This window comes from Aethina tumida, chromosome 4, assembly GCF_024364675.1.
Source record: "Aethina tumida isolate Nest 87 chromosome 4, icAetTumi1.1, whole genome shotgun sequence".
NCBI classification, from domain to species: domain Eukaryota; kingdom Metazoa; phylum Arthropoda; class Insecta; order Coleoptera; family Nitidulidae; genus Aethina; species Aethina tumida.
In genome coordinates, this window is record NC_065438.1 from 1,400,482 (window position 1) to 1,414,009 (window position 13,528).

General features: G+C 30.1%; 1 protein-coding gene across 2 annotated transcripts in view; it reads right to left on the reverse strand.

Annotated features, from left to right (window-relative positions):
• LOC109600716 (5'-AMP-activated protein kinase subunit gamma-2) overlaps positions 1 to 13,528 on the reverse strand; it is a 77,441-nt gene that overhangs the window by 34,896 nt on the left and 29,017 nt on the right. For both annotated transcript variants that reach the window (XM_020016893.2, XM_049966595.1), the window contains one exon: positions 11,531 to 11,549. In XM_020016893.2, the coding sequence (XP_019872452.2) occupies positions 11,531 to 11,549 (19 nt within the window). The remainder of the gene's footprint in view (positions 1 to 11,530; positions 11,550 to 13,528) is intronic.

Here is a 13,528-nt window from a genome sequence, read left to right on the forward strand (position 1 = left end):
TACACATTCACGAGATTTCCTCTTAAATGTGGTACATATCAGTTGAAAAACAGTGACATTTAAGGCAAAACCGACGCTTCCAAAAGTTGATAAAACGGTAATTAGTTTAAACGTCAGAAAATAATTACGACAGGGCCAACACTGCCATGGAAGAGCTTTATAAATTTAATGGAGTCCCGTCAACTATTGCGTAATATGCGACATAAAACGGGCAAGTGTTCGTCGTTTGCAACAATAATATTTATGCGGGAAGTTTTGTGTAATCGTAGCGAAAATTTCCCGAAATAACTTTGACACAGTTCCATTTCCAGCGTGTCCACTGAACAAATTGTAAAACCGCAGCGCCAAGGTATTGTGTGCAGTTCAAAATGACTGAGTACGTGGTCAACAGAATAATTCGTTTTGTATGCACATCAACAGAACGAAATTGGAAAAACAATTTGTAAATATTGCGTCTTGTTGTTTTTTAACTGTGCATCAGTCGAATGTAAATTTACTTTCATATTTAGCTGTCCGCTACTAAAAATTTTTTTAACTAACAACTGCCAAAAACGTCAAAAACTATCAGTAATTCAGAGTTGTTCAAAATTTGAGTCACGTACTTTCATATTTAACTATGAAGTACTAATAAATATGAAAACAATGTTTCACTCGTTATTATAAATTCCACAAATATTTAATAAACAGAAAATTTCTTTTATTTTGTTCATATTTTATATTTTAGACTACAAAATTGGAAAGAAGTACTTTCACCTTTATTTAACAACTACAAAAATCATAAAAATTTGTGATAAAAAGTTTTATTCATAGTTCAAAATTTGAAAGAAAACAAAATAAATCAATTCAAATTTTTCATTTTGTCCAATTTTTAAAGACGTACTTTCATATTTTACTATCAACTTTAGAAAAAATGTCAAAAATTGTGAATAATATACTTTATTTTATTGTTCAAAAACCTGAAAGAAATATCAAATTAATTCAAATAAAAAAATTTGTCCAAAATTTAAGTCACATACTTTAATATTTAATTATCAAGTAATAATAAATATAAAAACATAGTTTCAATCGTTATTATAAGTCTCAAAAAAGTTAAATAAACTCAAATTTTGTTTTATTTTGTTCTTATTTAGATTTTAGACCAAAAAATTGGAAAAAAGTACTTTCATTTTTGATTTTGACAACTCTCAAAAACATGAAAATTTGTGATAAAAAGATTTATTCCTTGTTTAATTGTTCAAAAATTGAAAGGGAACAAAATAAGTCAATTCAAAATTTTCATTTTAACCAATTTTCAAAGACGTACTTTCATATTTAACTATCAACAGTCAAAAGCGTCAAAAATTGTGAATTATTCTTTCATATTTAACTTAACACAAGATGTGACAATGCAAAAAAATTAAATAAACCGAGACAATTTGTCTCATTGTGTCCAAATTGTGGGTCACAAAGAGTGCACTGAAGTACTCTGGCATTAAAAACACAAAAATTGGCATTAAAATAACTACGTACACTGTCAATGAAATAATTCACCTCGTATGCACATAGACGAAATGGAAAACGGAAAAACAATTTGCAAATATGACTAGGGGAAAAGGCTTGTTATTTTTAAACTGCTGCATTAGTCCCAATTTAAATTGGGGAGATGAAGTGGAGCCATTTATAAATGTTGCACTTTGTTTATACACGCTTCTACAATAGGTAGTGAATAAATAATACTGTCAGACACGTTTAGTGAGGCGGGAATTGTTTATACTTCGTATAAGACACACTTGAAGTGTAATTTTAAATGTACACTTAAAGTAGCCACAAACAACATTTTTTAAAATTGATTAAACAACTATTAAAAGTAAACGTTGCGGTTGTTAATTAATTATAATTATTTACTTTTTGTTTACACGTGTCACGGATAATTTTAAATCCTCCATTAATTCAATTAAAATATATAAATTAGTTGAATGAATATCAAAAAAATTCCAAACTGGGTTCGAATTTCATTAAACCGCCGACAATTTTAACGACAATCATAAATTTGGGTTCAGTTGTCCCTAAGAAATCAAATTATAATTAAACGTGGTTTTATTCCTGCGGGACTTCGATTTGTTTCAGGAGGCCGGAACAAAAACAGTTAATAATGCAGACAGAACTTTCGTCTAGTAAATGTAAAGGTAACTAAAATTATCTTGACCGCAATTTCTTAAAATAACTGCAGGAATATTGAAGTTGGTTTAAAAATTGACAACAATGCTTTCTGTAAACTGTTCCGCTTACAATGAAACCACTAAATGTGATAAATGTGGATATTTACACAGATGTACTTTCATATTTGACTAACAACTACCAAAAACATTAAAAATTGTGAAATCGGCGTTTAGTTGAACAAAAATTTGATATAAATTCAATATAAAACCACATCAGTTATAATCATTATCATATACTGACGTACTTTCATATTTAACCACAACGTACCAAGAATATAAACAATTGTGCACATTATGTTTTATTCGCTATTTTATTGGTATAAAATTAATATCTATATTAATAAAATAATAAATAATAATAATAATGACAAAATTATTGAAGAGTACTTTCGTATTTAACCATCTAATACCAAAATAATTGTGAAAATTACGTTCTATTCGTCTTCTTACTGAATATAGATTAATATTCTCAGTTTGGCCAAATTTTAGATCACAAAATTATAGATGCGTACTTTCATATTTAACAACAAAGTAGCAAAAACATATATAATTAGGAAAAAAATTAAAATTATTATAATATAATTATAATTATTGTACTCTTTATTAAATTCAAATAATTTACATAAAAGAAATACAGATTAATTTTTTCAGTTTGTCCAAATATTAGATAACAAAATTATATGGGAGTACTTTCGTATTTAACAACAAAGTAGCAAAAACATAAACAATTCACGTTTTATTCGTCATTTTATTATTCAAAAAAATAAATAAATAACATTACATCACAGAATTATCGAGGAGTACTTTCATATTTAACAACCCAATAACCAATAGTATAAATAAATGTAAAAATTATATTCTATTCATTACTTTTCTAATTAAAAATCTCAGATATTTTTTTCGATTTGTACAAATATTAGATTATAGAGGCGTACTTTCGTATTTAATAAGAAAGTAGCAAGAACCGAAATAATTGTATATTAATAACTAATATTTTATTAGTTTAAAAAATTAATTAAACAAATGAGATGACAGTATTATCGAGAAGTACTTTCATATTTTACTAAACACTATCCAATAATATACAATAAATAAATGTAAAATATATATTCCATTCGTTATTTTACTGATTAACAGTAAGATAAATAAATTACAAAAAAAACAGGTTAATTTTTTCTGTATATACAAATATTTGACAAAATTGTAGAGGCGTACTTTCGTATTTAACAATAAAGTAGCAAAAATATAAACAATTGGAAAAATTAGATTTTAAACGTTATTTTATCAATAAAAAAAATATTTAAAAAAATTATATCACTGAATTATACGGACGTACTTTCATATTTAACCATAATTTGGTTTCTGTGCACAATCGAAAGTAAATTATAACCAGAGATACTTTGATAATGATGAAAAAACAAAATAAAACCCATAAAAGTGTATCGACTCAGTCAGTTAGAAGGTTTACTTTCCGTTTAAGGAGTTACAACTGTGACGAGAAATAAAAACACGAGTGAGCAACCCTTGTCATAAAAATTACTACAAATCGCACATTCACTCCTTGACCTGAACAAAACGAAAACCCTTCCACTGTCCAAGAAACCGTCGCACCATTTCGCACACCATACATCAAAACAAATCTCCGTACCAACTGACAGAAAACGTTCCGGAAACTGTGCGAAACCAGCAACAACTAAAAAACAACAACCACCGAGAAGAAGCACCACGTGTCGCACCGAAACAACAACAACAAAACGGCACCGCGTCCGAACGACCGGAGACGAGACGGGACGCCGGCAAACACGTCCACGCCGCACAGGAAAGTCGAGCAGCAGGCTACTGCGGCCTTGAAACCGCTTCTGGCACCGATCCCGGAGGTCGACAAACCGCGTGTACGTGTGCGGGGCAAAAGAACGGACCGAACGCGCCGTGTCGTGCGACCGAACCGTACGAGATCTCCGGACTGAGTGTGCGAACCGGCCGAACCGACCCACGGGGTTGGGTTCGAAAACGGGCGGGCGGGCGTGCGCGGGGCCGTGGCGTTTTTGGGGACGTAGAAAATCGGCGACGATTTTGGCACACGCACACGCACCCCCCCGCGTGTTTTCAGATCGCGGCCCCGCACTCGGTCAAGTCCACTGGGTCTGTTGTCGGGGAAGTGTTCTTGGCGTTTATAAACGGGGCGAAATGCGGAAATTCTTAATTAGGGAAAAAATTCGCACAAATTTAGGATATGTACAAATATTCATGGGTAACATATTCCTTGTATAGTGAGACCTTTAAAAGTGATAAAATGGCCCAAAGTACTTTCATATTGGACCATAAACTACCAAAAATATAAAAAAACTGAAGCATCAATGTTTTGTTGTTTAAAACCTTAAAACAAAATCAGGTTAAATTTTTCTTATTATTTAAAATTAATTCATAAAATTTATACTGAAGTACTTTCACATTTTAATAAAACTGAACAAATTGTAATAAAATATTTTAATTATTGTTATTTTTATATTTACAAAACTATAAAATGATCCTGTTCAAATTTTAAATAAAATGTACACAGAAGTACTTTCATATTTCACCAACATAAAAAATTGTAATTAATACAAAAAAATTGATTTTTTATTTATTTTTCTTCTAGATTTAAAGTTTAGAATTTATACTGACATACTTTAGTCGTGTTTAAAAAATGTTTGGGAACGAAGAAATGTCCTTGAACTTTGTAACCACTAATTTAGAATAAGAATTAAATGTTTCCCAAACCTAAACACGTACAAACACAAATGGGTAATCTGTTCCGTCTACAGTGAGATACAGGTGATAAGGTAATACAATATTTACACATCTGTAATTTTGGAATCAACTATCACATATTAGAAGTATAAAAAAATTTGTCATATTTTTTATATTGTTAGATCATAAAATTTAAATAGACGTACTTTCATTTTTTTAAAATCAGAAAAAAATTAATAAATCGTCGATGTGTTGTCCAAAAACATCATAAAATTTTAAATTTTCATATTATATATTTTGTCGGATTATAAAATTTAAACCGACGTACTTTCATTTTTATTATTAAATACGAATAGTTTAAAAAATTGTGTAAGTGAAATTAAAGCTTTATTTGTTATTTGAATAAATTAAAGTAAATTAAGAATGATACGAGGTAAAATTTTTCACTTCGTGCAAATATATTTAGACGTACTTTCATATTTACTATAAAATAATAATAATAGTAACATTTTGCACTAAATTGTTTAAAAAATGAAGTAAATAATAAATAACAAGGGTTAATTTTTTCATTACGTTCCCAATTTATGTCAAAAAATTTATATAGGCGTACTTTCATATTTAACAACCAAGTACAAAAAACAAAAAAAATATAATAAAAACAAATTTCCATTATTTTATTGTTCAAAAAGCTGAAATAAAAACTAAATTATAAAATTAAATATCAGAATTTACATTGACGTACTTTCATTTCAAGTCCACAGTGTTTGTGAACAAGAAAATGACCTTGGCATTTATAAATAGAAAATGGGAAAATTCTAATTATGGAAAAAATGCACACTAATTCAGAGTTAGAATAAAGTGCTGAGTTAAACAACAGCAACCCCTATTCCTAAACAAATATAAGTGCCCATGGGTACATTTTTCCTTACATTAATTCATGAGGTCGGCATTTCCGTGAAAACTCAGGTAGAAAATGTTTGGGTAATAAAATGTTACTGTAAAAAACAGACCTGATAAAAGTAGGGGAATTTTATAGGGACAGTTATTTCTGTGAAATATTATGATCACTAAACAATTTTACGATGAAACTTATTTTTAAAAATATATAATATATTTATGTTTACATTCGTATTTAAAATATTTATATGAATTAGAACTAAAAATTGTTTTTATTGTTACTAAATAATTTTACAATAAGAGTTTATTTATTTTTATTTGACATTATTCATTGAATTAATTCCAGTTCCAACAGAATATTTTCTTTTTTTTTAACGAAAATATTCTTATTAAATAAGTCAAAATTAAAACAATGTACGTACATATACATAGCATAAAAAATATTTTACAATGACAAATATTAATTTGAACCAGTTTTAATTATCAATAAATTTGTCTGGTTTTAATCCAAAAAATGTATTTTTTAATGCTGAAAACAGTGACTACAAATTTTAATATTTTCCAGTTTTAATTTTCAATAAACCTGTAATATATAAGCAATTTTGTGTTTTATGAAGCATAATCTGCATAGATATTGGAGAGAAGCTTAAAATAAAAACAGGAATGGCTAAAACTTTAATAATTAATAAAACCATCGATTTTTCTTGTTTTTTTAGAAATTTTGATTGTAAATTAAGTCAGAGAAATCATATTTTAAATTTTTGTTTTTATGGTTAGCTAATTAATTAAAAGTCGTATTTTACATATTTGACATTTATTACTGTACATATATTTTCATTGCTGAGATTTTCATGGTAAACCTTGACATTTAAATAATTATTATTATTGCTATTGAAATTCCTAAAACTTTAATATGTTAAGCCTATATTTTTTATTTTATAATAAAATCAAGTCAAAATATGTTATTTTTTATAAACTGTATCCATTTTTAATTCTTTTATTTACCACTTGAAGGTTAGTTTTTAAGATATTTTGCCCTTCACCCCGTCATAGTGACATACAAAGTCACCTTGAAGGTCCTCCAGACGGTGCAATTAACAAAAGACCATCTGCCAGGTCACTTTTTGTCAATGTTAATGAAGGGCCCAATTTAGTCATCTGGAATTCACCCATTGAGAAAAAAATCAGATCGTCCCACCACTAATTTGAACAATTATAGCACACTTTCCTGAACAGCCAACCACTGAATTAACACATTGAAAACTGCATGTTACAAATTAAATATTTATGAACATGTGGCCTAAACCATGTGTTTACAAAATGTAAATTTAAGATGCGTGAACTGAAACTTCGGTTTAAAATCAGAATACAATCAACATGAGTAACGCCACTCTGAATAATGTATAAGTAATGTGATAAAAATTATATTAAAGCATCAGTTTTACTGATTCCGTTTCACAATAATAAAATAAATTATACGCAATACATGGGCCGAAAAAAATTGCACTGATAACATTGCATATTTATCGTTCACGTGAATATGCACAAACACATCCTTGAATGTCGTCGAATCTAAGGAGGCATTTAAATAAAACCGGTCATGTATGCATACGACACGAGACAGTTGAACAGGAAAATCGAAAGAGAAAACATTTCCGGACCGGCGACTCTTCCTGCTTATTATCCTGTCAGGAAAATGCATGAGGTGCCGGACATTAATCAAGCTGGAGTGCTTCTTCGTATTCATTTCGGGGAGGAATTGGTCTAATGTTGGCTTAACCCACAGGATGAAAGAAAATTGGACACGTACTGAAAGTGTCAAATCATAAACTGGAATCAAGCTCAGGACCTCAACTTTAAGGACGCAGAAGAAGCTCTCCTTGGGCTAAAAAACAAATATATTAAAGGGTACAATTTAAACTTAATATGGTCAACACAGAAATTTTTTTATGAATTTTCTGGATAAAGTGTCACAGATCAAATATCAAAAAGCAGGGTTTAGTTTGACCACAATAAATAAGGGCATTTTATTTTTATGGCTTGAGTGTTGGTCAATGTTAAAAATATAAACCCTGTCAGTAAAACGTGCCATCATATTTCATGACGTATTGGACATTAATCAAGTCCTGGTGCCTGTTCAAATTCATTTCATGGGGGAGAACTGAGCTAGTTACAAAGGGGGATAAAATTGGGGGGCATGAAGGCCATGTAACGTACAGAGGAGGACACAACTTTGGAAACAACACACTTATAGTATTGAACAGAATATTTAAAAGACAAAAACAAACGTTTAAATAAAAACGATTACAAAGTTTAAATGGCATCAATATTTTTAAGGGTCAGGTCGCCGTAAAAAAAATAACTGACGTAGTTAGAACTAATTGCTTGAGAAGCAATATATCGGATGCACCAGATAACCTCCGACCTCCACAAAGGATATCAATTATTTACGTGACTCAACGAACGAATCCGGTTAACTGGTCAATTGTAAGACCAAGAGTAAAACAGGCTGTTAATAAATAATACGCGAATTGTCGTTGTTTTCCCATTTGTTTAGTTGTGCACATTTGCACGTAGACAGGCTTAATATAAATCGATATACATGGCGAGATCCTTCTGCAAAGAGAAGGAACAGAATTCCTTGACAATAAAACAAACGCACATTTCCATGTCTACAGTTGCACGTTCGTTCTTTGTTGGACTGCAAACTTAGACGTTCTAGTAGCCATAAGGGATTAAAAGCGTTTCAAGATCAAAAGTAAATAAAATCATGTGGGTTTTGTCGTAAGACCTTTGTGTTTGTGTTGATGTTGTTGTGAAACTTAGGTTTATACATAAAGAGAAATAAAGTTGGAAACGCTTTTCTTAACCAGTTTAGTGACATTGACAATATCGAATGATTTCATTCGATTCTCTTCTAAGCGACCCATTAATTATTAATTATGTAACTTGCAGTTATGTGACGGTTTTATTACTATTTGATGGAACAATCTAGGTGTCAATCTGTATCAGTTTCGGCCTTGACGGACATTACAGATGTCCAAGTGGAGGAAGATGGATTGTTTCATGTTTCCTTGAGTCATTGTTCACTTTGTTCACAGACTCAGAAGATTCGTGAAAAAATACTTTGTCAATTGTTGCTTGCAAGTTATATTTCTGCCGCCTCGGAATTGCTCAAATAACTGATTTATCGCCGTTTTGCGTTCCACATTTTGTGGCATTACAAAGAAATGGCATGCAATATACAAGATAGCTACTTTTGATGTTATAAATCGTTTAAATTTTTGTGCCAAACATTCCCTAAATTCCCTTTACACCCTAATCTTTTTATGTTACATTATTATATTATTAAATTTCATCGCCAGCTTTTAATGTAAGTTTTAGTAAAAGCACTATAGAAAAACATCTATTCTATTAAAAGATTTCATTATTTACAGATTTTATGTCTCCAACTTATTCTTACTTATTCGTTTAAAAAGAATTTAAGTGTGCTTTAAATGTTACCATAATAAAATCAGTCGTAAATGGACGAATTTACTTATTACTTTCACTTTTCAAACACATTAAATAGAGTTTTTACATTACGAAACCAATTCTGAAGTTTAAAGTCACCTTTACTTTAGAGACTTAAATCAATATGATATCAATTTTGGAACTTAAAGTTACTGTACTATAAAGACTACTTTAAACATGAGCAAAAAATTAATTATAATTGGACGAATTTACTTATTATTTTCACTTTTCAAATACTTTAAATAGATTTTTCACCTTACGAAATAAATTTTGAAGCTTAAAGTCATTTTAACTTTAAAACCTGCTTTAAATATGACTTTGAAATCGGTGGCAAATGACCAGATTTCTCACTTTTACTTTAAAGGAGCTTTAAAGGGACTTCTATCTTTATGACACCAATTTTGAAACTTAAAGTTACTCGGATTTTAACAAGATATTTGACATTATAAGCCAATTTTAGTTAAATTGAGTGTTAAACTACATTCAAACAAGATTATGAACTATATAATATTAAATGGCCAATATTACTTTAATTTTAAAAGTACTTTAGACTTTTGATATTATGATATTAATTTTGAAACTTACTTTAACTTTTAAGCTTGCTTTAAAAATGATGAAATGGACCTTAAGGAATAAAATATTTTAAAGGCAACAAATAATAAAACCATTTTACAATAAAATAATAACAAAGTTTTCATTATTCCAAACCAAATCAGATTAAAACTTTACGAAGCTGATTGTTATTTTATGAACTCTTCTCCCGGATAAAGGTTAATAACTTTACTTATATTTAGTTCCCTAATTGAGGATTGATTTGTTTCTACCGACGATTCATCAATCGTACATACGAATAAAACTTCGCAGATAAATCAATGAATAATAGATGTAATCAACTGATCCTTTAAACTTTGCCCATCACCTGCAAAATGTCAACGAGATAGACGAACCAAACCTGCTCCCCATTTGCATAGCGATGCAATGAATAAGGGGAATCCGGCCGGCAGGACCGCAATTGACCTAGGAAGCGGGCATATCTGGTTTTGGAGCGTGCAAAATTACGTCACCGATTCCATGCAGTCGCGAAGAAGTGCCTACGTGACCGACGAGCCCCCCAGCTCATGCGCCTGCCAGCCAAGTCATCTCCCACATTCTGCGAGGTCGATAGCGAAGCAGGAACGGACCGACTCTCCACAATTTTTTATTCGTCAGTAACTGAATTAAAACTCCGGTGTAGGATGACTAATTTAATTTCGGGACGGTTTAAAATCGATGACGGAATTAAAAGGCGGCTCCGGTTGTTTATGTGGCGCAATAAATTGCCAATATGAAATTCAGCAGGGACGCATTAAAACACGAAATTAACATTTGCGGTGCGCCGACGAATACAATGATTATTTGTGTCGCGTTTGTTTTTTTTTTTTGCAAATCCGTGTGCGCACTGCGAATGATACACAATGTGCATCAATCAGCCTTGATACACTTTTCGCGTGTAAAAACATGAACAGGGGTCACGGAAGCAGCAGCAGAAAAATCTTTCCATTCAAGGGAAATGTCAAGATGAGCCACCATTGACCCGGATTTCTCCGGCGAAAATTGCTTCCCTTATTATTTTCTATTCGTGGATCTTTCATCACAATCGTTCAATATTTCATGGTATCAATTATTTGTTTTTGTGTTTTGACCTGGTGTAATTGAGGTAGTGCAAATTGTTTATATTTATCTAAACTACTCTATTTTATACTTTGTAATCATATTGGAACTTTTTCAATAGTAAATAAACATTGCGAAACTATCTAATAATAACAACAGCACAACGCAAAACTACAAAAACTATAACATCCAAGTGTTATTTTAAAATTAAATATGTAACATAACATAAGAAAAAAACCTGTTTTTATTAATGTTTGGGTCCTTGAACTATATTTTTCAGTAAACAACAATTCGATTAATCAACTCAGAAATTTGTGTGAGAAAAGGCAATTCAAATAAATAATGGGTTTATCGGTATTTAAAAAATGTACCGAATCGATTCAGCAACTAGTGCTGCCATCTATGTTACGGTGCCCACACTCATCGAACTACATTACAGGTTTCTATATTATTTGACGAGATTATAAAATAGTTTTTACATCATTCCCATTTTGATTCATTAAATGAATAATACAAAAATAAAAATTTAAATAATTGCTTACCAGTGAAGTGTTGCGCTTTCTGAAACAAACAAAAACTTTATTATTACACCACAAAAATTATTTTAGTACCCATTACACATATATCTACACAAAATACAACTAAAATTTATTTATTTATTTATTTATTACATGTCATGGAGTAAAATAAATATGTAAATATATAAATTATAATTAACAAGATAATTATCAGTTCTGATATATTAAAAAATAATATTTTGTTTATTTTAAAGATATCTTGAATATTTAAAAAAAAAAGTTTTAATATGAAAATTAGAATCAAAATATTAATAAAAAATGATATAATTATAAATTGATAATTATAATTTGACATCTAATAAGGCATAAATATCAAGATAATTATTCACAAATCCTGATAAAAACTGATTTAATTTTGATAATTATTTTTTCTTAAATATAATAACAGACATTTTCATCTAATTTGTGTTTTCAGCTAAAATTTAGATAGATTTGATATAAATATCAGTTGATAATTATAATGTGAGAGGCATAAATATCAAGATAATTATCAACGAATCCTGAAAATTTAATTAAAGTTTTATTCAAATCGACTCACAACGAAACGAAATAAATTAAAATTTCAATCGTGCCCCACATGAACTTTAAACTCCTAAATATTACTTGAGAAAACATTATTTAAAATGCAAATACAACACATGCAAATTCATGGTCAAACGATACAAATAATATTTTTAGAATTATTTAGAATCGATGAGAACAAACATTGCTTTATTCATTAGTAGGCAAGACTAAATTTAGGATTCAGGGGTGTTTATTAACCTCGGTAGTTTCACAATGGAAATGTTTCCATCAATTAATTATTATACGGAGTTACTTGGTGCGAGAAATTTGATAACTTTAGGAAACGGATGGGTTTTATCGGGAGGATTTGCCACACAACTTGATTAATGAATCAGTAATTTAGTTTTGACTGATTTCAATTTAGGTAAACTATTCGTTTCTTCTGTTTGGACATTAATTTGGAGACTCATGTTTGTTCATTATACAATCTGGATATCAATGTTTATTTTCTAAATGATTTCGGCTAATTATTATTGTTATTAACTACTTGTTGTCATTTTTATAATGAAATGCTTAACGAAGTATTTTAGATAACAGTTTTTCAACTCGTGAGATTACACACTCAATTTGATCCACCTTAAATGTGATGTTCACGGTTAATAAACAATAGCAGTAAATGATTTATTGCAGGAGATTTATCGTCGAACATTGTTCCCTTTTACAGAGCAATTTTTCAGTTGGACCATAATACAACCCACAATTTATCTTGTCCTGTCTAAATTTAACCATTGACCAAATGCACCAACCAGTTCATGGAGGTGTTATAACAGTTTCTGAGAGATGCGACCTTCGCACATGCAATAACAGGGTCTCGTGCCCGACGATCTGTCATAATTTCCTAATCCAGATGTAGTGTAATTCTCACCCATAAACTGACCTTGTTACTTGCTAAATGACCAATTGCACCGCAGCTTCGGCGCTGCAAAATCGTTCTAAATATAGATGGGCAATGAAAATTTTATAACTCGTCTGTTTGTGCCAATACGTTGCGTCGGGGGCGGGGACGCTAAAAAATCCTGTTGTTGTTTCACGATGAAGAGTTCAAGTTCTTGATTATGAGCTGCGATGGCAAAACAAAGTTGTTTGTATGCAGATGAATCCCGATTACGATACGGTTTATGAATAGCAACTGACACTTCCATTCTGGCACGATGATTTGGGTATGAATGCCCACCAAATTTTGTGGATAATGTAAATTTTTACTTTGTTAATCTATGTTAAATTTAAAAGGATTTGGACGCAGTTCTTGATAATGGGGAAATAATCTCTGCATCAAAGTTCCTCATCTATTGTCTTTATTGAAATTTAAATTAGACAAAATTTCAATGAATTATTACTATATTAAAAATTATCCATCTTTTTTTTTGTTAATAACATTTCCATTGATCTTATAAAATA